The 27,997-nt window shown below is 56.5% G+C and overlaps 1 protein-coding gene across 4 annotated transcripts; it reads left to right on the top strand.

The window, feature by feature from the left end:
- Nucleotides 1-3: 3 nt before the first annotated feature.
- CANT1 (calcium activated nucleotidase 1) lies at nucleotides 4-27,984 on the top strand. Of its 4 annotated transcripts, XM_036996864.2 has the most exons (8): nucleotides 7-153; nucleotides 8,167-8,819; nucleotides 10,636-10,839; nucleotides 21,057-21,132; nucleotides 21,614-21,813; nucleotides 22,406-22,537; nucleotides 23,807-24,059; nucleotides 26,571-27,984. In XM_036996864.2, the coding sequence occupies exons 2-8, from the start codon at nucleotides 8,189-8,191 to the stop codon at nucleotides 27,622-27,624; spliced, it is 2,550 nt and encodes an 849-aa protein (XP_036852759.2). In that variant the 5' UTR covers nucleotides 7-153; nucleotides 8,167-8,188; the 3' UTR covers nucleotides 27,625-27,984. The 4 variants fall into 4 exon arrangements, with proteins under 4 accessions (XP_036852760.2, XP_036852759.2, XP_017498799.1 ...); XM_017643310.3 differs by lacking the exon at nucleotides 7-153 and having other exon boundaries at nucleotides 8,603-8,819; nucleotides 21,622-21,813; XM_017643311.3 differs by lacking the exons at nucleotides 7-153; nucleotides 8,167-8,819; nucleotides 10,636-10,839 and adding an exon at nucleotides 19,638-19,784 and having other exon boundaries at nucleotides 21,622-21,813.
- Nucleotides 27,985-27,997: the final 13 nt, after the last annotated feature.

Genomic DNA, 27,997 nt, shown 5'->3' with positions numbered 1-27,997 from the left:
GCCCCGCCCGCGCCAGCGCGCGCCGCAGAGCAGAGGCTGCCGGGAGCGCCGCCCGGGGCGGGGCGAGCGCGGGCGGAAGTCGGCCCCCTAGGTCTCGGCGCATCCCGCAGCGAGGCCCCGCCGCCCGCGGGCCCCGGAGCCGGCCCGCCGCGGGTGAGTGTGGGCCGCGCCCGCCGCCCCCGCCCCGCAGTCCCGCTCTCCCCTCAGACTGCGCCGGGACGCCTCCCCCGACCCCGACGAGCTGTGTGTCCCCTTCCGCTCACTCGGGGGATTCTTACCCCTGTGACGTGCGGGACCCCTCCCCGCCCCTCCCGGCTCTCGGGAACCCCCACGACTTGCGGGACTCCTCCATCTGACTTGGGAAGCGCCTTTCCCCGCTGACAGGGACCCCTGCACCCTCCAACTGGTGTGGGACCTCACCCCCTCTGACCCTGAGGGATGCATTCCCTGCCCGCCTGGTGTGGGGCCCCTGCCCCCGAGGACAGCCCTTCCCAGCCCCCTGTGGTTCCAGGACCCCCTAGTGTGACCTAGGAGAGAGCCCACCCCTCTCTGGCACCTGGTCACACCTGCGGCGGGTCAACCCACACCACGCCAGGCCTTCCTCCGCGTGCACCCCAGCTGTCCTCTGCCCCTCTTCCCGCTCGTCTTAACTCCGCTGTCTGGTCTGAATCCTTTCATCCCTGGGGACTGTCCCTTTTTCGCCCATCCTGGAGCTCGGTGCCTCTCTCCCGCCCTCTGTGTCCCTAGGCTTGGCAAGGACTGCGACCCCTCTTCTGTCTGCCAGACACGTCTCTCTGCCACACACCTTGGTGTCCCCAGAAAACCCATGTCTCTCAGCTCACGAGCCCAATTATCATTCCTGTCTCCGGGTATATGCTTGACATCTTTTCCCACCACGTTTTCAACAAAGCATAGTTTTGGGAACACACATCTGCTGATGCCCCCTGAGTCCTGCTGGCTCTTCAGTGGAAAGGTGAAACCTGGACAAAAGTGTAGGGTCAGAGAAGCATCTGTGCAAGGGAAGCAGGTGCTGCAGGCCGCGTCAGGGGCTCTGCAGCCTCTCCTTCCTCCAACCTTTGAGGAGCTGTAGTGACAAAGGTCTTTCTGGGCTGGGCTGTGGGCCCTCCTCCAGCCCCACCCCACAGGCTTCTCAGCAGAACAGCCCAGCCTGAGCCTGTGGGCATAGCGGGGCACCTTCCAGAGCAGCCAGTGGCCTCCTGGGCACCCGTCCCTGCTGGCCTCAATGAGCCCTCTAGTCAGGCCTCCCATGCCCTGTGAAAGGCGCACTGACGGCCAGCCTTCTCCCCTCTAGCTTGGAAGGGGTGTCCCATCCCGTTCAATGCAGAGCATCTTCCAGAGAGGCCTCAGGTGAAGCCCGGATTTGTTCAGGCAGTGTCTGTCACAAGGCCACCACAGGGGTCTGGGGACAGAGGGGTCTTGGTCTTCTCTTATTCTTGTCCAGGTCGAACCTGATCACAGAAGACAGTGTTAGATCACGGGGTGGGGGCTTGGCGGTGGAAATCATGTATTTGTTTAGTATATAGGTACCATTTTGTGTCACCAGCTCATCCCTGAGTTGAGGCGTAAGTCTAATTTGGTTTCTCCTACTAGCTAACAGTCTCCTTTCTTCCCCCTAAAGCTGTAGCCTAGGCCCCTAAAGCTGTAGCCTAGGTGTAGTTCCCCCCACATTCTCATAACCCACGGCATTGTTGTGAATGCATGGGTGTAAGCTGCTGGGGGTGTTTACCTGCCAGTGTAACCCTCTGACCTATCGTGCCTCGCGAGGTACAAGATAACAAGGCGAGTCCAGAGTGCAGCAGGAGCAGGTGTTGCTCTGGTGTCTGCCTCTGGAAGCGGGGAAAGGTGAGGAAACAGCTTCTCCCCCAGAGGCTCTGAAAGGAATGCAGCCCTTGATTTCAGCCCAGGGAGACCCATGTCAGACTTCTGCCCTGCATGGCTGTAAGTCTGCTCGTGGCGTTTGAGCTGCCAGATCTGCATGAGTTGTTACACTGGCAATGGAGAACCGACACACTCCTCTTGGGTAACTGCCGTCAGAACAGAGGGCTGGAAAATAGGTTGCCCTGCATGGTGTTTAACTTGACTGGGTGAGCATCTGTGAGTGCCCATTGTATGCAGGGTAAGAGACTGGGCAGATGCAGAATTTAGTAGGACCGACCCAGAGTCTCAGCCTTTAAGGAAGTTGTCCTAAAGGATGTGTTTGACTATGCGACCTTCTCCTTCCTGGTTCCTCCTGCTGCCCACCACCGTTCGCATTGAAATGGAATGTTCAAGCACAAAGGAAGCCTTGGTGAGTCCAGCACACAACGCCTTGAAACAGGAAACATTTTCAAGGAGCCTGGCCTACAGTGGGTGTTCACTGCTCGCTCCCTTCGAGACACGTCACTCAGCGTTCTTGCAGACACTGTCAGCTCTTGCAGACACTGTCAGCGCTGGTGCTTGGAAGCCCTTGGCCTCCGGCTTTGCTGCTCTAGAGAGCCTGTGAGGTCAGCCAGCTTAGCTCTTTATTTTCCAACCAGAAGTGCCCTTCGGCAGTGGGAAGAGTGGGGCCTCAGGTCTACCTAGCTCTGAGAGACTGGTGGGGAAGGCGGCTGCTCTGCAGGTGGCCCCAGCCCCACCCGGGATGCCTGGAGGCAGGGAGCTAGGAGTGGGCCTCCAGTATCTCCAGGCTGTGCTGTTACTTCCCTCCCAGGTCCTGAAAAGGAGGAGCTCTGCTCTGGCAGCTGCTGTTAAACCTGTTTGTTCTGCCACCTGTCACACTGCTCTTGGAGGAAGCTGCACACTAGACCCTCTTGGCTGCAGGCTGTGTCGGGAATGGCCGCCACCACTCCAAGCCTTGTGTAGAGACTGGTGGCAGGCCTGAGGTTGGTGCGGGAAGGTAGGGGTGTCTGAGCCAGTCCTCAGACTTAACCGAACAGTAGGGTGCTGCTTACCCTTGTAGGGAGGGAGCGTCTCCCTGGGTGAACAGGAAGAAAACATGCGGCTCCCCCGGGAGTCGGGAGCCTACCTGGAGTGGACAGACATAATGACCCCTTGCTGTGCCCCGCCTCTTTTATGAGGACCTACTGGTTTGACGAATCAGATGCATGAGCATCAGTGAGCCATTCTTGACACTGGTCCTAAAAAGAGGGGGTGAGAAGGAAATTAGGGTGCGCTTCCTGGCTGGTGGTTGCTCCACACAGTGACTCTTTGCAGGATGTCGGCCTGCACTGTGGCTGGTGCAGGAGAAGGGAGGCCAGCCAGGGGTGCATGTCCTGGGGTTTTGAAGCGGCCTACCTGAACAGGTGAGCCTGGCCAGGCAAAGAAGCGGTGACTTTTTATTGCAGCAGTTTGGTTCTGAGTTTCCTGATGATATAAAGTCAGCCCGTCATGCTGCAGATGGGGGGGCTGGCAAACTTCTTGAGACAATGAAGCAAACATTCAGACTGCCTGCAGCTTTGAGGAGTGGGCAAGGAGAGAAGCCTCCGACGGGCCCTTCTGGAAACAGCTTGGTCACTTCGCCTGTCACCATCACTGGCTCATTTCTGTTGGTCCCTGTAATGGGGCAGTTTTTACTTCAGTTACAGTTATTTTCTTTAATAAAAATGCAGGCTCGCTGTGCACCAGGTCACCAGCAACAAGACGCTGCAGGCAGCTTGCCATCAGTTCCAGGTGGTGAGACAGCATGGAATTGTGGGGAACAAATGAAAGGCTGGAAACTTTCTACAAAATAGAAGTAATTCTTTGGGACACAAAAGGCGAGATGGGGACCAGGGTTTTGGCCCAGAAGGAAATTATCTCGGTGTTGAAGCTAACAGGATTTTCTGGAAGGCAGACAGCAGTCTTTTTCCTTAACAAGAGGCAGTGGAGGTGTTGGGAGCCACCCGACTGTGCAGATACCCTTCTCTCCAGGAGCTCAGAGGCCACGGGGACTGCTGTGAACAGGCGTGTGCTGCGAGTAGGCATGGCTGCTGTGGAGCCAAGCCCAGACAGAGGCGGCGCAAAGGACTGTCAGGAGGCCCCCCGTAACAACGCCCACAGATTCGGTGGCTCAAAACAACACATACCTCTTCGCTCATTGTTCTGGACGTGATAAATGCAGTCAGTTTCCCTGGGCTGGAGTCAAGGTGTCAGCACGGTCAAGCCCTCCGCCAGCCTTGCCGTCTCCAGCTCCTGGGGGCCCCAGGCATTCCTTGGCTGCCACCACATCACTCCAGTCTCGGCCTCTGAGGTCACGTGGCCTCCTTTTCTATCTCATAAGTTCTCCTGTGCCCTCCTTTTATATGGGCACTCGTGATTGCTCTTAGGGCCCATCTGCCTGATCGCCCAACTCAGGACCCTTAAGTCACTCAGCAATCTCTGCTGACACATAAAGGGCACTTACGGGTGCAGGGCTTGGGCCTGGAGACCCTCAGGCACCCACCTGAGGGATGCCCACATAGTCTGGGAGGGCATGCTCCACCATGACGGGCAGCGGAAGCATGACCATTGTACAGCCAGGGCCTCCGTGGCGGGGAGAAGCATCCCAGCTGGAGGAGCATCGTGTGCAGGGGTTTGGCACACAGGATGTGGAATTGTAAATAACCCAGCAAATATGGGTGGAGAGGCACTCTCTAGGCTGAGGCCTGTATCCTTTAGCAGGAAGGCATTGGATTCCAGTAGAGAATTTTAAGCAAATTCACTTTTAGAAAAGCATTCTATCAGTAGTGTGGAGGTGGACTTGAGGAACCTGGACTGGGGAGCTGCACGCTGTCCTCTGGAGGGATGGGGAGTAGATACCCCAGCCTGGCAGGCTGTGTAGTGTTTGCCTTGGTGCTGGACAGTCAGGAGGGCACAGGCAGGCAGGAGCAGCTGTCAGCCCAATTCTGGTGGCATCGGACATAGCTGGCGGCAGCAGGGCTCTGAGAAGGTGGCACTGTTCCACCTGGCTTACACGTGAGGAAATCAGGTGTCAGGTGAAGCCCCCCGGGTGAGGTCCTACAGCTGGTAAACAGTAGAGCGCAGGTTGGATCCAGATGGTCTGGGTCATCAGGAGGCCAGGGACAGAGGGGACCAATCCAGAGCTGGGGTGTGGACTGTGAGGGGATGTGGCTCCTGCTGGGGTGTGAGGAGGTGAGAGAGCGGCCAGGCTGCCGCCCAGGATAGCCCCTCAGGGCTAGGAGTGCCCTCCGCCAGGCCAGCAGATTCCTGAGGGGAACCTGTTCAGGTGCAGCGGCACTCGAAGAAGAGGCTCAGCAGCTGGCCGCGGGCCTGGAATTGAAGGGAAAGTTGAGGCTAGGAAGGTGTGCAGGGCCCCCCATGTAGGGGTCACGCCCCTAGAGACTGAGGTAGATTCAGAAGAGGTGGGCAGCAGTGGGGAGGCAGCCTCAGGCTGAGGAGAGCCAGACAGTGAGGGGACCCGGGGAGAGTGTCACCATGTATGTCTGCTGTCCCTGCTGGCAGGACATGCAGCGAGAGACCCCCTGCATGTGCTTTTGGGGGTGGCATGGGGTGGGGGTCCTCCATTTGTTCACAGATTAACCACACACCCACAACATGTACTGAGTACTTTTAGCACATCTGAGAACATGAGCGTATTCTGCATCCCATGGTGACAGAGGTGGAAGACTGGGCACGTGTGTAGACGGGGAAGAATAACCAGAAGAGCAGGTGTGGCTGAACTGACCCTAAGCAGCAGAAGGGCCCCCTTTCTCCTGGGCCTCCACGTCGTCTGCTGGGAGCTTGCGGGCAGGAGATGGGGTAGGACCTCCAGTGCCAGTGAGGATGGCGGCTCAGGGATGGAGAAGGAGCCGGCCAAGAGCAGTAAGGGTGATACGCTGCAATGGGGACAGCAGTCTACACTGGCAGGCCTTGTGCCCGCCACACTTTCAGCTCTGTGACGGCCCCTCGGCCTTCGGGGGCTGGGCCCAGGGCTGTGGGTTTGCAGTCTAAGGTGGGGTGTGGAGATGGAGCGGAGGGGCTGTTGAAGAAATGAACCCTGAGTTTCCACCAGTCGTCCAGCTATCAGCTAGGAGCACAGGCGAGCAGTGGGCGTGTCCCTGTCCTGCAGAGCTGCGGCAGGGAGGAGCAGGGCGCCGGGGTGGGGGGCAAGCACGTGGGGCAGACTCCGTGGGCAGCCAAGTCCTTCTGAGGAGCCGACGTTCTGCCCAGTGGAGGAGGGTGGCTGCTGGGGCCGGGGGAGGTCTGGCACGGGCTGTGCTGTGCGGGGCAAGGGTTCATTCCCGGAGTGTGGGCCACCAAAGCAGGGATGACACCTTTGATGAGTGCCTGGAAAAGCAGGTGTCACTGGGGCATAGTGGGCAGGCGTCAGAGGGTAGTGGCGGCAGTTGGACACAGGATTCCTGGGCGCCCGTGAGGGGGCGTGGAAGCAGACGGGAGTGAGCTGACAGGGCCAGCAGTGGGGTAGATGATGCGGATGCAGGGGTCGCGGCCATGCCCTGGTTTGTCACACTGGTGAGGTTCGCAGCTGTTAGTTGAAATATTTCCATGTAGAACAGTGCATCTTGCAGGGATTCGATGGCGGGCTGGCCTGGGTGGTCCTCCATCACCAGCCCTGCTCCCAGGGGAAGGTGTACGAGCAGAAGGTGAACACAGGCAAGTGAGACAGGTACGTACTATGCATAAGGTGTGTTACACTTAGAAACCAGGCAGGATTTGGAATAGGTGAGGAAAGAGTTGAGAGATACGTCGAGCCGTGGGTTTGGAGCCTTGGAGTCGGGCAGCCAGAGGAGGGGCAGCCGGCTGGCCTGCTTGCCGGCCGCGGAGGCCTCAGCAGCTGGCTCCATGGACACGTCCTGAGGTACGGGCAGGAGGACAGCCCCGGGCCCACTCCCCCAGGCGCGCTCTGGGAGGCAGGTCCCTCGTTGTGCCATCTAGGTCGCTTTTCTGCACCGGACCCTCTGGCCAAGACCTGAGAACCTATCCAAAAGCAAACAGAGGGAAGGGCAGGCTTCTATGTGGAACCATTGCTGTATTTTTCCATCTTTCGAGCCAGTGGCCTGTGGTGTGAAGGAGGAGCTTCTCTGTGGCGCCCAGACGCTGGCCCTCGTGGTCTGCTTGTGGGGGGCTCGGGGTGGCACGGAGCGACTGAGCCCCTGCACCCTCCCAGGCAGTGAGAGGAGTATCTGACCCTACAGTCACACCGCTGGTTGGTTGGGGGAAGAGGCCGGAGGGCCCCTGTGGCCCTGCGGGGGGAGTTTCTCAGGCTGGAATTACTGAGTTGCAGCCGAAGGACAGACAGAGCTGCAGCCCAGGGCTGAGTTCTGTGATTATGTTTCCCCAGCTTGGCGGCTGCCCCAGAGACAGACGCTGGCCTGGCGCCGCAGTGGCCATGCTGAGCTGCTGTGGTCTGTGCCTGCGACAAGAGCAGGGGCAGGTGGTGGAGCTGCAGTTCTGGCCACTGCCACCAGTCAGTGAGGCTGTGCCCAGGGAATGGGCAGGGGGCCTGAGGTCAAGGCAGGCTCCAGGTGGCAAGCACCGTCCAGACTCTGGTCCCTCGGTTATTTGCATAATAGAAAGGCACCAGGGAGCAGATAGTACCAAAAACAGAAGTATTTCTCTTTGGTCTGAATCTGTTTTATACTTACTGGAATGTTACAGAGATGTAACCCAGGAGGAAGTGAAGACTCACTCAATGAGCGTACGTCTACTCTGTGCACTGTTCTAGGAGCTGGGGGCACAGATGGACAAACTGATGATTGCATAACATGATGGCAGATGGTGACAGATGCCAGGGAGGGGGATGGCAGGTGCCGTCGGGGAGGGCTTGTTGGATGAGGTGACGCTTGATTACAGAAGCCACCTGTGCCCTCTCTGCCATCTGGCCCACCTTCCCCCGCCCCAGCCCCCGTCCCCGGTCCCCTGTGGAGATCGCCGGCACCAGCCCACAGAGAACCTCTTTCCTCACTGAGTTTTCTGTCCTGCTAGCTGGGACAGAGGACTCGAATAATTTTGCTTTGTAAAGACTTCTCATCTTGCTGAATAGGGGCAAATAAAGATATTGCTAGAGTCAGGGTTTAATTAAGCTAAGGATGTAATAATGGCCACAGAGTAGCAGCACTGCTTTTCATTCTGGGTATGGCAGCCTTCTGACTACACACCTTCAAGTAATTGGGAAGCCACCATGCTTTGCAGGTCGCTGACCTCTGTCCTCTCTCCCTGGATTGGCAGGTCCCTCCGGTACTTCAGTCTGATGCCCGTCCAGCCTCCCAGCCACCTGGAATGGAATGAGTCTATGCATGCCCTCCGGATAAGCGTGGGGGGCCTTCCTGTACTAGCATCCATGACCAAGGCTACAGACCCACGTTTCCGCCCCCGCTGGAAGGTCATCTTGCCATCCTTTGTGGGCGCAGCCCTCCTCTGGCTGCTCTACTCCCATCGCCCAGCCCCGGGCAGGCCCCCGGGGCCCAACGCCCACAACTGGAGGCTTGGCCGGGTGCCTGCCGACCACTACAATGACACCTACCCCCTGTCTGCCCCCCAGAGGACACCAGGTGGGACTCGGTACCGGATCGCTGTTATTGCTGACCTGGACACAGAGTCAAGGGCCCGAGAGGAAAACACCTGGTTCAGTTACCTGAAGAAGGGCTATCTGACCCTGTCAGATAGCGGGGACAAGGTGGCTGTGGAATGGGACAAAGGCCATGGGGTCCTGGAGTCCCACCTGGCAGAAAAGGGGCGGGGCATGGAGCTGTCTGACCTCATTGTCTTCAATGGGAAGCTCTACACCGTGGATGACCGAACGGGGGTCATCTACCAGATCGAAGGTACCAAGGCCGTGCCCTGGGTCATCCTCTCTGACGGTGACGGAAGTGTGGGGAAAGGTAGGTTGGGCCATCTCTCCGTCTCGCGAGCTTGGTTGAGGTTCCAGGCTGACTATCCACTAGCTGGGTTTGCACACACTCTGTAAAGCATTCGCCAGTCCGGAAGGAGGGACCCTCCAGGAAGAGCTCATCTCCCTCCTGCTCTGACCCGTGGTCCCACCAGAGCCAGGAGCAAAGCCTTGTGGGGACCCCAGACCAAAGCTGCTTCCAGGAGTGGGCCAGAGGAGTGGGGATTCTGTGCAAGACGAGGTTGAGGGCATCCCCAGCGCCTCCAGGCACGTTCCCTTTGTGTCCTAAGAGGAATCTTAAGAGGGCACTGGGGGTTACACCCTCCACATGCCTTCCCTGTAAAGCCATGGTGTCAGATGGTTCTTATTTTGAACTGAGACTTTATTAAAAAGGTAGACTGCTGCTGCCCAGCTCTCCTTGCTGAAAACCCAGCAGAAGGAGGGTCTGTGTGTGACTAGCAGTGACCCCACTTGTGTGGGATCTGACCTCTGAAGTCAGCTGTGACCCACTGCTCTCTTGTTTGCCAGCAAGGAGCTTCTGCTCTCAGCGGGCAGGGAACCGAGCTACTCCGGGGAGCAGAGTAGCTCAGGGCCTTCAGCCAGGGGAGCAGGGAAGGCCGTGAATCATCCCTGTGTTTGTCTCACTGTCTCCAAGGCGGGTCTGCCCCTCCTAGAGAGCTGAACACTGCAGCCTTTCTGGGGTCACAGGAGGAGTTGCATAAACCCGGGCCCCTGGGCACTGCCTGCCATGCCTTCCCCAGTGATAACATCTCCATGTTTGCTTGGGCTGCGCCACTTGGCGGGGAGGTGTCTCAGCTGGGTTGCAGATTTATAGGCATCTATGATGTAGTTCTGTTTGCCTCCTGGCTTGGGGAAAGCTGAACAAAGGTGGCCTCGGGGTTGCCCTTGTGTTCAGGGTGTGAGAAGGGACAGAAGACCTGGTAACTGGACCGTGTCTCACCTCAGAAGCAGCCTGGGGAGCAATGAGGTCCTGGGACTGCGGGAGTTAGGGGTCCCTCCAGAGCCACCTGCAGAGAACATTACAGAGGCCACTGGCATCTCCAGGTGGGGGAGTTGCAGCTCCAGCTCCTCAGGGCTGGCAAGAAGCTTGCAAAATACCTGGGGAAGAGGGCATAGCTGAGAACACCAGGCAGGAGCAGGCGAGATGCGGCTGGCATCAGGCTCCCACGTGGCCTGCGCTGCAGCCTTCAGATCAGCCTCATGTGAAATGAGCACCTCAGGACATAAGCCCTCTGGCCAGGACAGCACTGAACCCCCGCCAGACCCCACTGAGCCAGCTCTGGCTACTGGCACTTTATTTTCAGGGATAAGCCAGTATGGCCGGCCACAAGGACGGCAGATGAGTTCTGCTGTGGTGAGTACTTCAAGGGCTACTGCTTTCCTTGGATTTGGGGATAATCTTGAGCTTGAGAAATGGCGTTTGGGGACCAGAGATTTCCAAGTGGTTGGCTGGGAGGGGAGCCCTGGGGGCAGAAGCTGGTTAAATTGGCCTCAGAGAAGATGCCCCAGCAGAGTGCTGGGAGCCAGCTGCAAAGGCCAGAGAGCTGCTGCCTGGAGCAGGGGGGAGGCCGGAGGATGGGCACCCAACTGCGCCCCCTCTGGGTATGGAGATGGAGCCATGCTGCCCCGTGCCCTGCTGTCTGGTCATTGCCGCACCAACATGGATGACCTGTGACCCCAAGGCTGCTGGCCAAGAGGCTGTCTGTTGTTGCCTGTCTGGACCCATGGGAGCTGCCAAGCAGAGGGCTGGCCAGTGTCTCAGCGTGCCCTCGTCTCCTTGTCCCTAGGCTTCAAAGCCGAGTGGCTGGCTGTGAAGGACGAGCATCTGTATGTGGGTGGCCTGGGCAAGGAGTGGACCACCAGCACGGGGGAAGTGGTGAATGAGAACCCCGAGTGGGTGAAGGTGGTGGGCCGCAAAGGCGGTGTGGACCACGAGAGCTGGGTGTCCAACTACAATGCGCTGCGGGCCGCTGCTGGGATCCAGCCACCAGGTGAGAGCCCCGGGCCCCATCCAGTGGGTGTGACAGTGACAGGTGTCCGCACACGGCGTGTGTGTCCTCTGTGGGTCTGCTTCTGAAGCACAGTGGGTTCGTTCCTTGCTCGGTTTTGGTGATTTCGGCTGTCTCTGAGGGCCGCTCCCAGGGGGCCAGTGGTCTGTTTCCTCTTTCCCGTCCCTCACCCGACAGAGGGCCACCTGCTGCCCTTTCTGGCTGTTCCCTTGAGGGTGAGGGGCCCCCAGACACGGGAGAAGCAAGGCAGACAGAGCTCTGTTTTTTTTCCCCTCGTCATCCCAGAGCCTCATGGTTTGTGGGGGGAAGCCGCTGTTCTCAGAGTGGCCTGACCCTGAGCACGATGCTGTGCCCCAGACCGGGCTCGTTTTGCGAACTTAGATGTGAAATGGGTGCTTCCCTTCAACCTCGGAGCTGAAAGGCTCTCCCCATGCTTCTGCTCATGCCCGGCCCCCTTGCCCTGTGCCCCTTGCGTAGCACCAAGGGGGCAGAAATCAAGACAGCTCCCTGCCAGGGGAGGTGGGGCGCACCGGGCCGCGCGGAGGCCGGAGGATTGGGGACGCTGCCAGTCGGGCGGCCCACGAGGCGGGCGGGCGGGGCCCCGAGGGCTGGCCGGGGGCGTCCGGTAACCGGGCCCTGCGTGCGCCCCAGGCTACCTCATTCACGAATCCGCCTGCTGGAGCGACACGCTGCAGCGGTGGCTGTTCCTGCCGCGCCGGGCCAGCCGCGAGCGGTACAGCGAGCGCGACGATGAGCGCCGGGGCACCAACCTGCTGCTGAGCGCCGCCCAGGACTTCAGCCACGTGTCCGTCAGCCACGTGGGGGACGTGGTCCCCACGCACGGCTTCTCCTCCTTCAAGTTCGTCCCCGACACCGACGACCAGGTCATCGTGGCGCTCAAGTCCGAGGAGGACGGCGGCAGGATTGCCACCTACATCATGGCCTTCACGCTCGACGGGCGCTTCCTGCTGCCAGAGACGAAGATCGGAAGTGTCAAGTATGAAGGCATAGAATTTATCTAAGTTCTGAAAATTGAGACGTTGGTCAAGGCCAGGGGTTGGATGGTCTTAAGCTACGTCAGGACTCATTTTACAAAAATCAGAGGACTACCCTTTTGTGTGGTGTTCTGTTTTGCCATTTTTTCCCTTTTCTGGAGCCCTGAGGTGTATTCCAGCCTAGCCAGGCAGGCCCACGTGCACGGAGCCCCACGTGGGCTTTCTCCGCGCTGGGCGGGGCCGCGGGGCCGGGGGTGGCCGCGTCCCTCCGCTGCCATCTGGTGGTAGAAGCTGATCGTTGCAGGTATCTTGATTTGGGGCCATACCCCTGATTCTACCATGTCCTTCCATCAGACCTCCCTCCCTTTTCTTTCCATTTGGTCTTTTGTTCAATAAATATTTTTTGAGCTCCTACTATGTGTCAAGCACTATGCCCCCTCTGGGAACACAGCAGCGAGTCTGAAGTGGGCCTGTCCATCGGAACTTCCAGGCCACCCCCTTCTCTTCATTCCTCATGAACCTCTGGCATTAAATCCTTCTCTGCAGGTCCTTGGAAGAGAAGCTATTTACACTGCAAGATGTTGTGGGGCAGCTGCCCAAATGCTGCAGGGAAGGGCACCAGCTCACGGGCTTGCCCCCCAGCCTAAATCAGATAATCTGTGTTTCATGTGACTCACTCCATTTTCTTCCTTCAGGAAAATTCTGTGGCTATGTAGCACTTTGAAGTGTTCTTAATCATTAACTTATTTCAATTAAAGCAATTACCTTTCTTATAAGATGGAATCACTGAATCTTATCATACAGGGCAAAGTCTCAGTTAACAAATCCATTCCAGGCAGTGAAGGACATTGTAATGAAGTTACAGTTGATAAGGCAAGTTTTTAAGCTTTTTCCTAAGTCCTTGGCCAAAGGCTGCAAAGATGAAGAAAGCCTTGCGTTTTTCTAGTGACTATCGGAAATCGTCATGCCTTTAAAGACTTCCATGAGTGACTTGAATTTTTATTTCCTGACTCTAGTGGGACCCTAGATTTTAACATGCCTGCACTTGGCCCCAGTCTGGGCTTCTTTAGTCAAGAGGATGGTGGCTTCTGTCCCTGGCCTTTTATTTCTCCTCTTCTCTGTGGAAACTCCTCCCACAAGCCCCAGCTTGTCTTCCTCCCTGTGGTCCCTTCTCCATGCTCCGGACAGGTTGGCCAGGACCGAAGCGGAGAAGGGCTGAGAGCACCGACCCCCGACCCCAGAAGATACCTCACCCCCCAAGAGATTGTAGAGGCCCTGGGAGGCCTGACTTTTAGGCCCTGTTCCTGTGCTGGTCCCAGTCTTACATATTTTCCCATGTGGAAACTCATACCGCTGCTCGAAGGGAACCCAGTGAGGATCCATCTTTCTTGCACTGGTTTTCTGTTTCTTCCATTGCAAAACAGAGGGAAAGAAGGAAAACTTGCTGAATGTGACACATTTCTCTACAACTTGGCTCCTGCTGGACACAGCTTGGAAGTACCAAGTCTTTTCTGACTTTTCCTGGCTCGGCTCCCTGACCCACCACTTTGATAACCACCAGTGATGTCGCTGTGTGATTTCAAGACTACAGACACCAAATTAGGACAGCTGGGAGCCTGGGACAGTCACTAAGTTGAGACCCTCTGAAGGTGCCCCAGCAGTGGCCTCTGCCCAGAGCAGCATTTTCAGTCTGTGATTTTCAAATATTTTAAAGCTAGCCTTGCCTCCCCTCTGTATTCCCTGCTGTAAGCGTCATGATTTTGTTCCTTCCAACTGGAGCCATTGTTTTGTAAATAATAAAGTTCCAGAGGGGGCTGTGAGTCCTCTGTGTTTCCTGGTCTGTGTTGGCTTTCCACCAGGGGTGTGCTGGGGAACACAGGAGAGATGGTGGGTCACACACCCAGCTCCAGAGGGGCGCCCTCCATCCTTTTCTCGGGGGAGGGGACCTGATATGCCATCGAGTTCCTGGGACAGGCACCTTTGCAGACCAGGGAAGCCTTTCTCAAAACCCGATTATCCAGTCCAATTTCTGAAGTCAGAAGATGCCCATTTGGCCATAGTGGTTAGGAATGTAGGTTCCAAAGTCACTCCCAGGTTCCATTCCTGGCTCTGACACTTTCTAGCTGCACAACCTCAGGCAGATTGCCTCTTTCCTGTGCCTCAAGTTTCCTCAGCTGTAAAAGGAAGGTAACAGCAGATAACTCTGTAGAGCTGTGATGACTAGTATCTGACACTAGCACCCCCTAGCCCACTTTCTTGGTGACCCAGTGATGACAGCTGCAAGGCTGGTAATGAGAAGGAGCTACACCAGGCGTGTAGGCCGGTCAGGTGCCTTTAGCATACCTGATGAATCTTCAGGAATAGAGGAAACTGTTGCAAAGAAGCCTGGGGAACAGTGAAAAGGGAGGCTGGTAAAGAAGAGGCCTGCACTAGAGGAGCGGCCTTCGGAGGCGGAAGGGGCACCTGGAGAGCATGCTGCCAGAAAGCCAGTGTGCCCGCATCTTCCTCTTGTCCCTTCAGACCCTCTGTTTCCTTCCTGTCCTGCTCTGTGTCCTGAGAGGCTGACCTACAGTGCTCCTGGGATTGACCCCTGGCGGCAGGGTTGCCTGCGCACTGTTTCTCAAGGCAGCTCCCTCCACACTCTTGGCCTGTGTTCCAGTACCTGCTCCCTGCCCTTGTCCCTTGGGCCTGGGAGTGGTCATAGCTCCAGATGCCAGTTACCCTGTGGTAAAACTACTCACTCTCACCTTGCAGTTAGCGCCTTTCTTAAAGCCTCCTCAGATTCTAATTTGGAGCCATGTGTTTCCTGCTGGGAACCTGACCGGTACAGCCTGGGAAGAGAGGCAACCATCACATACCACAGGGAGTCAAGCAAGAAGGTCTGGAGAGTGTCCGTGGGCTGAGCAGCAAGGAGGACTTGGTGTTCTTGGGGGTCCCTGCAAGAGCAGTTCCAGGGGAGCGTCAGGCTGAAGCAGGAACCAGATGAGGGATTGCAATGGAGGAGCAAGGGGCTGAAAAGCAGCTCTTGACGGTCTCTTCAGGAAGCCTTGACACGCTGGACTCACACGTATGGACGTACGCCCGCTTGGCCCTCCCATATCCAGTGTGCAGTTAATCCGAAAGAAAACTCTCCAAAGTCATCTTAGAACTGAGTGAGAAAAATGACAGTAATTTATTCCCAAATGTGAACTCTGTCTTCTTGAGCACTTTAAAGTGGCAAGTTTCAAGGTGATTATACCTTAATAAAATTGTTATAAGACTGAAACAAAGCAAAAGTAAAATACCTTCAAACAAGGAAAATTCTAAGCCCTAAAGGCTTTATTGGTGAATTGTACCAAACACTTAAGGAAGAAATAATCCCATGCCAACACAAAAGCTTCCATGAGCGGGGGAATTGGGAACACTTCTGAACTCACTTTTTGAGGACACCACTACCCTGATTCTAAAAACAAACAAATATAAGAAAAGAAAAACACCACCATCCCTCATTAACATAGATGCAAAAATCCTTGGCAAAAATTTAGCCAGTTGAATCCAGCACTATATAAAAAGGAAAATACTTCGTGGTGAAGTATGCTTTATTCCAGGAATGCAAGGTTAGTTTAATATTCTAACATCAATATAATTCACCATATTCATAGACTGAAAGGAAAAAATATATGATGATCTCAAAAGATACAGGAAAAGCTTTTGACAAGTTCAACACCCATTCATGATTTAAAACAAGCTTAAAAAAAAAAAGAAATTCTTCACTGACTAAGAATAGTGTCATAAGGGGTGTCTGCAGAAAATCTACCATGGTATTATACTTCATCATGGAAGACTATTTCCAACCTAAGGCTAGGAACCAGTAACAATGCTTTCACCCTTTTTTTTCCCTCCACATATCTTTTTATTTTAAAATTATTTTAAGCCGCATACAAGTCACAGAACTGGTATAATGTTGCTGTGTTCCCTTCACACAGCTCTCACCAGCGGTAAAGTCATACAGTTATCATGGTTTAAGTCTGGAGAAAGGAAATTCTGGGGCAAAATACCTCTAAAAACCAAAATCAGTCAAAGGGAGAAAATAAAGTTTAAAATCCGTTTATTGCTCACAAACTGCGGTCCCGGACCGGCTCTCTCTCCTGCTCCAGCAGAAGCAAAAACCGGCCCCCGCCTTCCCTCTCAGGTACAGATAAGCCCTCCATTGCCCAGGTAATTACCCACTGATATGGAGATGAACTTCTCTCCACCCCTGAGGAATGATGCAAATGCATTAAAGCCATACTTCTCTCCACCTCTGAAAGCTTAGTGATTGATAAGCAGATGTACTAAAGCCAGGCAAGATATTCTGGAAATATTACAATTTTACCCACGCAGTTGTAAACACAACGATCAAACCAGGAAACTGACATTGATGTCATCACTTTTGCTCACTAGCATCGCATGGGGGGTCCCAGATGGTGCAAGTAGGCAAGAAAAGTCATTCAGATTGGGACAGAAAGAGCAAAACTCTCCTTATTTGCCAATGACAAGATAAACCAGGTAGAAAAATCTGAGAAGTCTTCAAAAAATAACTACTAGAACTAGAAAATAACTACGGTTGAGTTTAGCAAAGCTGAAAGACACGTGGTCTACATACAGAAATTAATTTTGTTTATAGCTGCAGTGAACAACTGGAAATTTTTTAAAAGAGTGCCATTTATAATAGAACAAAAAACATGAAGTAGTTAGAAATTAATCTAGCAAACTATATACAAGATGTCGGACGAAACCACAAAGCACAAGGCAGGAAATCAAGACCCAAATAAATGGAACGATAGACTGTCTTCACAGATGGGAGACTCAATTTTGAGAAAAAACAAACAAACAAAATAGAAGCACTTAACACTGTTTAACTCTTAGACTTAATGTAAGGCGGTAAGTAATCAAAACTTTAGTACTGGCATGAGAAGAATAGACATATAAATCAATAGAACAGAAAAGTCCCCAGAAATAGACCCATATGTCTGTGGTCAGTTGATTTTGGACAAAGGTACCAGGGTAATTAAGTGCAAAAAAAAGATTGTCTTTCCATCTGTGGTGTTGGGACTACTGTAATCTATATGTAGAAAGATTTTTTGAAATCCTTATCTCCCACCGTACAAGAAATTAATTGAAAATATATTATAGACCTAAATGTTAGAGCTAAAACTACAAACTTCTAGAAGAAGATAGAGGAGAAAATCTTTATGACCTTGGATTAGGGCAAAGATTTCTTAGATGTGAAATCAAAAGAATGAGAATTTGAACTTCAACCACATTCAAACCTTTTTCTCTTAGAAGACACTGTTAATAAAAAGGTAAGCTGTTCATTTAAAACAAAATTTGCAAAATCGTGTATTCACTATGGACTTGTATCCAGAATATATAAAGGACTTAACTCAGAAACAAGAAAAACAACCCAATAAAAAATGTGCATAAGATTTAAATAGACACTTCCCCCAAGAGGACGTATGGATGACAAATAAGCATGTGAAAACATGCCAACACCATTAGCCATTAAAACCACAGGGAGATTCTACTACGGCCCTGCCAGAATGGATAAAATTAAAAACTGGCAATTCCAGTATTGGTGAGGATTTAGAACCACTGAAACGGTTGTAAAATTGCAAGTAGAAATTATGGAAAACAGTTTAACAGTTCCTTAAAAAGTTAAACATACATCTCCCATATGACCCAGTAATCCTAACCCTTGTTATGTACACAAGAGAAATAAAAACATGTTCTTACAAAGGCTTGTCTACAAATGTTCCTAACAGCTTTATTCAGAATAATAAAAATCAGACTGGCCCAAATGTCCCTCAACGTGTAAATGCGTGAACGAGTTGTAGCCTCCATATACAGTGGACCACTACTCAGCAAAAAGTGAACCAATCACTGATATTTGCAAAGACATGAAGAAGTCTCAGAAGCATTATGCTAAGTAAAAGCAGCCAGACACGAAAGGTTACATTTTGTTTCCGTTCATGCGCAACTCCAGAACACGCAAAGCTGCAGTGGCAGTAAACAGATTCCCGTTGCCAGGGAAGGGGGCTGGTGGAGGGGACTGACTGCTAAGGAGCAGAAGAGAATGGAGATGATGAAGATGTTCTGTATGTTAGGATTGCCGTCGTGGTTATCATCTGTAACATTCATCAAAAAACTCATTAAATTGATGCATTTTATTGGATGTAAATTATATCTCAACTCAACTTAAAAAGAAAATGTGGGTTTGAATCCCATCTCTCCCCCTTCCAGCTGCATAACTGGGGTGATTTTCCTTCTCCGTGCCTGTTGTCTTACCTGTGAAATGGGTTAATCGAACAGCCATCTCCCACAGGGTGGGAGTGTTAAATGGACCTATCACACCACCAGTTTCATGTAGCACCCGGTGGCATCGATGTTGGCATTACAGGGAGTGTCTGCACATCCGAGAGGGGACTTGGTGGGGGCACAGAACACCTCAGCCAGCTTGGGCCTCTCCCTCTGAAACCCCAGCCTCCCCGTGCCGGCTCTCAGCCCTGGCGTCCTGTGCCACAGCGGCGGGTCCGCACCGTCTCTCCCGGCCGGTTGTTGGTGCCGACCGGCCTCAGTCTCCTTGTGGAGCCGCCCCACCCTGCAGCAGATCATCTCGAGCTCCTGTTCTGTGTCCCATTATAGGAGATTAAGGCCAGAAAGGCCTGGAGAGCCCCCTGGAGCAGACACCCAGGCTTCAGCTCCCCAGTGAGGCCTCAAGCTTATATTTTACCTGCCTGGATGCAAAGGACTTTCCAGAACCCTGGGGCTAAGGATTCAGCAACTTGAGTTAACACCTCCCAAACAATTTCTCTGCAGTCCAGTCTTTGGCCACAATCCGCCGAGACTGAAGTGACAGTGCTGGTGTTTTTGTGTCAGTGGCACCGAGGCCCTTCTCCTGGGGAGGGTTTTAAACCCAACACAGCCTCTTTTTCCAGTCCTGTTTCCAGCTGCTCCTCCCCCAGGGTCTTGGCAGGGATAAAAGAACCGCAGAGCCCCCTAAAACCTCACACAGTGGGCAGCCACAGCATGCTGGCGTGGGGGCTCCCTCTCGTGGGTTGCCAGGGAACAGTGGTCCTCAACCCTGGGTGTACTTTGGAACCACTTGAAAGGCTTTTAAATGCCAGTGTCTGTCCCCTCCCCAGAGATTGTGACTTAATGGGCCTGGGCACTGGGGGTTCATGATCCCAGGTGAGGCTGAGCCTAACGTGCAGACCAGGTCTACAGCTAGAAAGATCTAGAAAGACAGGACAACCCTGGCTAACAACCTGGGGATGCAAGTGGCAGAAACAAAAAAGGGTGTTGATGGCCTCATTTAACCATGACACCAGGGTTGACCTTCAGGCCAGCTGGACCCAGGAGCCAAAAACCATAGCACTGGGGCCTCGTTTCCCCCAACTCTCAGCTCCACCCTCATCGGGGCTTCCTCAAGCCACAAGCTGGGGTACCAGCAGCTTCAGGCCACGTGCTGCCTATGAGGGTCCCACAGACAATGCAGACCCAGCCTGTCCATGCCCAACTTCTGCTCATCCCCCTGACCCCAGCTTACCCAATGCCAGCCCCTGGGGCTGGTCCCGATCAAAAGAGTATTTAAATTCAAGTGCAGCCATCAGCCTTCTTGCTCCAGTTATCAAGCCAGCCAAGTGCAGCCTTGGGCTGCTGCCAGGCAGGATACCCACAGTCAGACCCAGAGGAGGGAGGGGGCCCAAGAAGCCTTGCCAGTAGCCAACCCCAGAGGAAACCTCAGTCAGGTGGTTTCTGGAAATCGAAACTAGATTCAATGTTTGAAGCATTTGCTGGGAGCAGCCTGGCCACGCTGCTCTGTTACTGGGTTTCTGGGGTGAAGTGGCCTGCAGAGGGTCCTGCAGTGGGGCCTGGGAGGCTCCAGCACAGCTGTCAGGAGGCCCCCAGCAGGTAAGCTCATGCCTCTTGCTCTCAACTGGCCCCTCTCTCTGCACAGCATGATCTAGTGGGGGCCAAGTCTCCTGTTTACACCAGCTGGGGACCTGATGCTCTTCCGGAGCCCAGGGACCGTCACTGCTGCTCACAGATCTGTAGGGCCTCTGCGTCCTATTGGGCAGTTTGTTTACTACACAAGGACACCAGCCAGAGGGGTGGGCAGGCTTGGGATTGCACCCACCGCCCTCTCAACTGGTCCGCGCCTTCCTGCCCGGGCCTGCCCCTGCCCAAAAGAAGAGCTTTTTCTAATTTGCACAAAGGCACCATGGGCCGGGGCAGGCAGCCTTGTGCCAGCTTCCCATACGAGAGAGTCAGGCACAAACAGGTGGCCGGGGCCATTCCAAGGGCAGCGACATTTGCCTGCCCTGCACCAGGTGCTTGGCCGGCTGTTTTCTAGGGCCCCAAGCTCCTGTCCCAGGTGAACAAACCTGGTGGTGGTGGCTCTCCAGGGAGCACAGAGGGTGGCTATCCAGGTTTGCTTGGGACTAAGGGTGTGTCCCAGGATGCAGGACATCAAGCACTAAAACCGGGCTAGGCCTCGGCAGGCTGGACAGTTGGTCAGCCTGGCCCCTCAGCCATCCACTAAGATGTGGATGTATTGAAGAGAGGGTGGCTGCTGGGCGGACCCCAACCTGCTGCTGACCAGCCCCAGGACGCGGAGCCTCTCTGGGCCTCAGCTGCTTCGCTTATGAGATGGGAGGTCAACAAGGCATTTGTCAGGAGTGGTGGTGAGGATGCCACGAGCCCTGACCCCGCCCCCTGCCCGACATTTCTCACCTGTTGCCCCTGGCCTCCTCCCGGGGCAGCTCTGTGCCCTGCTCGCCCCCCTCCCTTCCAGGGCTCACACCACCCACACAGAATGTTCTGTTCGTTGCTGACCTCCAGGACCACCCACTGAGGTCAGTGGCCTGAAGATAAAGCCCAGTCCTTAGCAAGGCTCAGCAGGCCTCTCCCATCCGGGCGCTGCGCCCCACCGTCCGGCAGCCACACCCTGAGCCTGGTATTCTGAGTTGGGCTCCTGTTCCCACCGTCCTCACTGCCCAGAGAACCCTCAGGCCACACCCTTCATCTTCCTCATCTGGGCCAGGCATGCCCCTTCCGCTCTGCAGGGCACGACGCATACCCGCCTGCCACGCTCCACAAGGAGGTGTGAGGATGGGTGGGCACCTGGTCCTGGTCCCCAGAGCTGCCCAGCTCGTCTCACTCTGCTGCCTGCTCCCGCTGCAGGGCAAGAGGCTCGCGGGCAAGGCCATGGCCCTCCCACTGCTCCTCGGGATGTGGCTGCTGGTCACAAGGATTCACGGTGAGCTGAGCCCCTGGGCGGCTGAAGGCGCAGTCTGAGAAGCAGCACCCCCGTCCTGTGTGGCAGCCCCTCCTGGCAGATCCGGGCAGGTTTCTGCCGGTTGCCCCAGGCTTTCCTCACCCGCCCCCCAACAGTCCTTGCGTGGCACCCAGGCCCCACCCCCAAGCCCAGAAACCCTCAGGTGGGGACGGCAGGGCCTCCTTCCCACTCTTCCCTGGGGCCCTGCCACCCCCACTGTCAGGTCCCAGGCTCCTCACAGACAAGGCAGGGGGCTCAGCCTCTGTGCAGGTGGGGATGGGGTCTATGCGCATCTTCCTCCACCTGCCCCTTGAGCTTGGTGGGGTCTTTAAAGCTAATTGTCCAGTCCAGTGGTCACCTCCGGGGGGGGGCTTTAATGCTGGCCCTCCCAGTTGGGAGCAGGGTGGGGCAAGGTGGCGCATCCGCCCTGGGCTGCCCTCCGACCTTCATGTTCCCTCTGGAGCCCTGCAGGCGTGAAAGATGGTGACATGCGCCTGGCCAATGGGGACAGTGCCAACGAGGGCCGCGTGGAGATCTTCTACAGAGGCCAGTGGGGGACGGTGTGTGACAATCTGTGGGACCTGACAGATGCCAGCGTCGTCTGCCGGGCCCTGGGGTTTGAGAACGCCACTGATGCTCTGGGCCAAGCCGCTTTTGGGCCAGGTAGGCCTGCTGGGCCCCAGGTGCTCCACAGCTGGGACACACTGCCAAGCAGCCATCCCAGGATGGCCCATCACCTAAGATGGTATTCCTACTGACTTAGCCTTGGCATCAAATAACACAGAGCCCTCGCCGGCCTGCTCACTCACACTGCCGGCGCCATTTCCTCTCGCTCAGAAGCTCCACTCCTGGGAATTTACCTTCTGGAAACAATTTTCCCCCAAAAGAAACGTGTGTGTACAGGAAGGTTTCCACTGCTTCAGTGGCTGTGATTCTGAAAAAAGAAATAATCCAAATATTAGCAAAGGTCAGGTGCATAAATTATGGTATAAATTCGGTGGGATGAAGCTGACCAGCATTATGAGAGCGAAGGCTAGTTTATGGTCCGATGTCGCAATAATAAGCCCACACCCACACGGGAACAGCCACCCGACCTTACTAGCCGACAGACCGTGGGGGGAAGGTGCACACTGGGGCACTGTGCTGCTGGGAGGGCTGCCGCTCAGCACTGTGTGGGGCCCCGGGGGGCAGCCCTGTTCCGGGGCCCTTCCTCCCGAGGCCGAGTGTCCTTGCTGTGTCCTTGCTGTGCCACCAGGATCGGGCCCTATCATGTTGGACGAGGTGGAGTGCACGGGGACAGAGCCCTCGCTGGCCAACTGCAGCTCCCTGGGCTGGCTGAAGAGCAACTGCAGACACAGGCAAGATGCTGGTGTAATCTGCACCAACGGTGAGCAGGGCGCCCGCACCCGGCCTGAGGCTCTGCCTGCCCCTCCCCGCACACGCTGCCCTCCACACTGCTCGCACACCTGTGCAAAGGCTCACAGCTGAGGCCGCTCCCCAGGAGGGGGCCAAAAGCCCAGGGATCCCACCCCTTCCCAGCAACCCATCTCAGACCCCTCGCTGCCCTGTAGAGGACCTGCTCAGAGGTTTATCAGGCAACGCGCCACATTCCAAACCCATGCGATGCCCACATGTTCCAGGCTTGTCTCTTTAAACGCCGACCTTTTCTTTTTGTTCTCATTTCTGAAACACTGCACACAGCGCCCCGGGTGCTTAGCCAGCGTGCTGAGTGTGCTTTAGCCAATTGCTAATGGCGGATGGGCCTGGGCCCGCCGCCAAGCCCTCCCCTGCCCCTTGCTCCGGCTGCGTTCTGAGTGGCCTGGCTGCTGCACTTTGAGTCCTTGGGTCCCAGTTTGATCGTTGTTCGTTGCCCTCCCACAGCCACTTGCCGTTTCTGGGCTTGCACGCCAGGCCTGGGGCACGTGTGGCCTCTAAGGCTTGGCGCCCACCGTAGAAAGCAGGGTATTCACACAGGACACAGCATCCCGTGGAGGGCTCACACTGCAGGGCAGGAAGCAGCCCTGACGGGGGCCCCGTGGCAACAGTGGTGGCCAGAGGGGGGCCCAGAGTCTGAGGTACAGGGAGGGAGGGGGAGCTGAACCTACCTGGTTTAATTGTTGGAACAGACTCAAACCTATTTGGCAAAGAAAGAACAGATGGGATTTAGTTCCTGCTTGGCTTTGGGAGGGGCTGAGGGAGGGGGCTCCTCACCCCCTGAACCACCCTGGAGCCTTGAGATCCTCTGAGCCCCAGTCCCTGAAGGAGGCTGGAAGGGCCCCCAAAGCTGTAACCTGAGTTGCCGTAAGACCCTCACTCTTAAGACCATCAAACCAGGGAGAAGGTTTGAGTGTAGAAGGTCACATTGGGGGGAATGATGTCAACTTCTAGGAGTTGGTGCCTCCAAATCCACCACCCAGAGGGGTGGCCTGGCCTTAGGGAAGCAGATGGGCTAAGCAGGGTGTCAGTGGGGGGGCCCTGGCCTTGGCAGGTTCCAGCTTCCTGTCATCCTGCCTTCATCAGTCCCAGCCCTCCCAGGAGCCTTCCTGAGTTCACAAAGCAGGGGGAAAACAGTCCAGGGAGCGGAAGGGCTTTCCGGGCACGGGGAGGGAGAGTTCCTGGCCTCCTAATGGGACACACTCCCCTCTGCCCTTCTCAGAAACCAGAGGCGTCTACACTCTTGACCTGTCCAGTGAGCTCCCTGAGGCCCTTGGGCAGATCTTTGACAACCAGATGGGCTGTGACCTGTCCATCAGGGTGAAGGGGGAAGAGGAGGAGGACCTGGGCTTCTGCGCCCACAGGCTGATCCTGTCTGCCAACCCCGAGGCCCGGGCACTGTGCAGGGAGCCAGGCCACAACATCACTATGAGAGTGGACGCTGAGTGCGCGCCTGTCGTCAGAGACTTTGTCAGGTGAGTGCCCTGGGGCCAGCAGCAGGGTGCCGGGCAGCGTCCCCAGGGCCACCCTCCCCTCCAGAAGTAAACACCAGGGTAAGGGATACAACGCCTACCGCAGCAGTGCTTTCACGCGCTCACACGCATACAGCACGCAGACACACATACCCACGCTCACACACACACACGCGCATACCCTCGGTGTACATTCATGCACGTGCTCACAGTCACATATGGCACACTCATTCTCACACTTCTATGCACACATTCCCACACTCGTGTGTGCACACACATGATCACACCCGCACCCTCAACACGTGCCAGTGCACATTCTCATGCACACACAAATACATCTGCTTTCAGGAAATGCTGTGTAAATCCCTCCCTAGGTCACCCCTCACTGTGACAGAAGTTTCAAAATGCTCTGTGAATTACCAATTCTCTCTGAAAAGACCTGGACTCAGTGACAGGGGCGGTGGCCCTTCCCGCCAGGGCCCTGCTGGGGGGTGTCCTCTCTGTCACCACTCAGTGGCCTCCTGGGGGGCTTGTGTGTGAAAGCAGCCATTCTAGAAAGAGCTGCGTTTATTAAAGCCGCACACTCCCATCCTGATGACCCAAAGCTCTAGAGAGCTCAGAGGGACATGGGAACACAAGTGGCCATCAGAACAGAGGAGGAGGGTTTCTCTCTAGCCAAGTATGAGAACTTGGCAGCTGTCCTGTGTCCCTCCTGGTGGGACCGACTTTCATCAAATGTTTGGGAATGAGGGCGGGGGCCATTCCTGCCTGCCAGGCCCCAGGTGGCATCCCTGCCCTGGGTTGGTGCTCAGGGATTCCCTGGAGCCTCCGGCCGTGCGCTCTGCTCCCTCTGCGTCTCCCCGCATCTCCCTGTCCCTCTGTCTGTCTGTCTCCGTCTCCCCGTCCCTCTGTCTGTCTGTCTCTGTCTCCCTGTCCCTCTGTCTGTCTCTCTGTCTCCCTGTCCCTCTGTCTGTCTGTCTCTGTCTCCCTGTCCCTCTGTCTGTCTGTCTCTCTCTGTCTCCCCATCCCTCTGTCTCCCTCTGTCTGTCCCTCTGTCCCTCCCTGTGTCCCCCTGTCCCTCTCCGTGTCTCTCCCCCGCCCAAGAGAGGCTGCTGTGAGCTGGGTGCCCCTGGCCGTGGCCCCAGGAGGCCTCGGGGGAGGGGCCAGCCCGCAGACTCCCCTCCCCCTGCCCCGTGGCCGCCGTGAAGCGCCGGTGTCCGGCCTCCTCCCAGTCACCAGCTCCCTGCCAGTTTCTGCATCCCAGGGGCCGCTGACACCCCCAGCCCGTGGTCTCTCTTCCTGCCTTTCACTGTGTTTCTTCCCTGACGGTGGAGCAGGACCGAGGGACCTGCTGCGCCCCCTGCTCCCTGTCTGTGGCCTGCCTGAGGCTTGGGGGTGGGCGGCCTGCAGGAGACGGCAGAGTCGGCTCCGGCGGGGCCTTCACTCCGCATCTGGGCTGCGAGGTTGCCGGCGGCCTGGGAGCCGCCCCTCTGAACTGATAGGAGAATTAAGAGGCCGGGATGGAACTTTCTGCAGGGCCTCCCCCATGGCAGCACCATTAACAGGGCCCTTGCTAGCATTACTGCCAATGACAGGCAGGGCCCAGGGGGACTGGACCCTGTGCACGGCCTGCTGCCGTCCTGGGGACCTGTCGTGGCTGGCACATCCCAAGCAGTGGGCAGATATGGCCTCTCCTGCCTCATGCGCTGTGGTGGCACAGCAGGGGGCCCACAGCACAGACTCTAGTGGGTGCGGGAGGGAGGGGCCCTGCGGGTGCTGCTGTGCCCGGTCTTCAGGTGGGTGCCGTGGTGCCAGGTCCAGGGCTCCCTGGAAGGCTTGGCATTCAGGAGAGGCTGCCTGGCTCTGGGTGCCCTGTAGCCATGGGGAGAATTTGGTTCTTCCTGATGGCCATACCCACTCACCATGTCCCTGGGGCTGGTGGGGGGCCTGGCCTGGCGTTTCCTCTCAGCTTCGTCCAAACGTGCCGTCAGGCAGCAGAGTGGGTGTCGGTGGTGTGCTGCCTTACGTGGCAGATGGAGGCAACCAGGTGGTGCGGTGTCATGGGGACACGGGATGGGGGCACACGGCAGGCGGAAGGGAGGGGCACTGCAGCCCTGCCACCGGCCTGGCAGGTCCGGGCACCAGGGCCCTCAGAGGCCAGGCTCAGCCCCGCCAATGAGGATGGTGGCGTTGACGGAGCAGGGGGAGCAGGAGCTGGTGGGGCCGCCTGTCTCACAGATGGGGGACAAAGCGCCCCTAAACGACCCTGGGATCCGCCAGCTGTCGGTGCACACGGCTCTAAGTGAACATGAGATTGCAGTGTGGGTTGACCCAAGAGAGAGATCAGGGCACGGAATGCCTTTTGAAACAGCTGGCACCCCTGAGTGTGTCCGTGGGTCAGAGACAAGAGTAATAGACGGTCGGTCAGAGGCACAGACGCAGGCCACCCAGGGGCACCTATTGTCCTGCAGAGGTGACCAGGTGGCCAGTTCCCACTCCCGCCCCCCCACCCAGGTACTTCTACTCCCGAAGAATAGACGTCTCCCTGTCATCGGTGAAGTGCTTCCACAAGCTCGCCTCTGCCTTCGGGGCCAAGCAGCTCCAGAGCTACTGCGGGCACCTCTTTGCCTTCCTCCTTCCCCAGGACCCCTCTTTCCAGACGCCCCTGGACCTCTATGCCTATGCCCTGGCCACCCAGGACCCCATGCTGGAGGAGCTGTGCGTGCAGTTCCTGGCCTGGAACTTCGAGGCGCTGATGCAGGCTGAGGCCTGGCCTGGCGTCCCCACAGCCCTGCTCCAGGTCCTGCTCGCCAGGAGCGAGCTGGCCGTGCCCAGCGAGCTGGCCCTGCTGACGGCCCTGGACGCCTGGAGCCAGGAGAAGGGTGCCTCCCGCCAGGAGATGGCAGGCCTGCTGGGGAAGGTCCGCTTCCCCATGATGCCGCCCGAGGACCTCTTCAAGCTGCAGTTCAACCTGTCCCTGTACTGGAGCCACGAGGGGCTCTTCCAGAGGAAGATTCTGCAGGCGCTGGAGTTCCACACGGTGCCCTTCTGGCTGCTGGCCCAGCACAGAGGCCTCAACCTCACCCAGGACACCTTCAAGCCCCGGCTCTACACCTCGCCCACCTGGAGCGCCTCCGTGACGGGCAGCTCCCGGGCCTCCTCCCGCTATCAGTACGGCCCCTACCGGTCCTTCCAGACCCCGCCACACCCCAGCTTTCTCTTCCAGGCCAAGCAGGTCTCCTGGACTCTCGTCTACCTCCCCACAGTCCAGAGCTGCTGGAACTACGGGTTCTCATGCTCCTCTGACGAGGTCCCCGTCCTGGGCCTCACCAAGTCCGGCTACTCGGACCCCACCATCGGCTACGACAACAAAGCGCTGATGCTCTGCAGGGGGCGCTTCGTGGCAGGCCTCACCAGCTTCGAGGGCCCAAAGGCCACGATCCCCAGCGCCCTGGGCACCAACAGTTCCAGGAGTGCCTCCCTCTTCCCCTGCCCCGCGGGGTCCTTCAGCAGCTTCCGCGCAGTCATCCGCCCGTTCTACCTGACCAACTCCTCGGGCGTGGACTAGGCAGGAGGCTGGGGGGCACAGGGGCAGTGGGGCGGAGAAGCCGGGGCTTCCCAAGATGCCTGAGCCCCAGAGCTTTTCCCATTCTTTACCCACTTCCTCTCTGCAACCACGTCCCACGACAGCCACCAGGTGTCCCCCCTGCTTCAGCGGAGCTTTCTGAGCTTAAAGAAATTACTAGAAGGTTTCCAATAGTGCTCACCACAGGTGCCAAGAAGTCCCAGCTCTCCCAGGCCAGCTGGCTGGTGTCCAGGTGGGAAGCAACGAGACCTAAGCGCGGTGGCTGTGGCATTTCCATGCCACCTTTCCCTTCCCCAGTCCTCCGTCATCCCTAGTCTGTGATCATTAAACTTGCACCATGTTTCCCGGGTTCTCT

The sequence above is a fragment of the Manis javanica genome, chromosome 4 (assembly GCF_040802235.1).
Source record: "Manis javanica isolate MJ-LG chromosome 4, MJ_LKY, whole genome shotgun sequence".
Lineage (NCBI taxonomy): Eukaryota > Metazoa > Chordata > Mammalia > Pholidota > Manidae > Manis > Manis javanica.
The sequence above is the reverse complement of the archived record's forward strand: the minus strand, read 5'-3'. Positions and strand labels throughout refer to the sequence as shown.

Excerpts from the sequence above, each read along its gene's own strand:
- CANT1 (XM_036996864.2), top strand. The coding sequence starts at position 8,189 with ATGCCCGTCCAGCCTCCCAGCCACCTGGAATGGAATGAGTCTATGCAT. Across the intron at positions 8,820-10,635 it reads TGACGGAAGTGTGGGGAAAG|GCTTCAAAGCCGAGTGGCTG; the intron begins GTAGGTTGGGCC and ends CCTTGTCCCTAG. Across the intron at positions 22,538-23,806 it reads TGGTGTAATCTGCACCAACG|AAACCAGAGGCGTCTACACT; the intron begins GTGAGCAGGGCG and ends TGCCCTTCTCAG.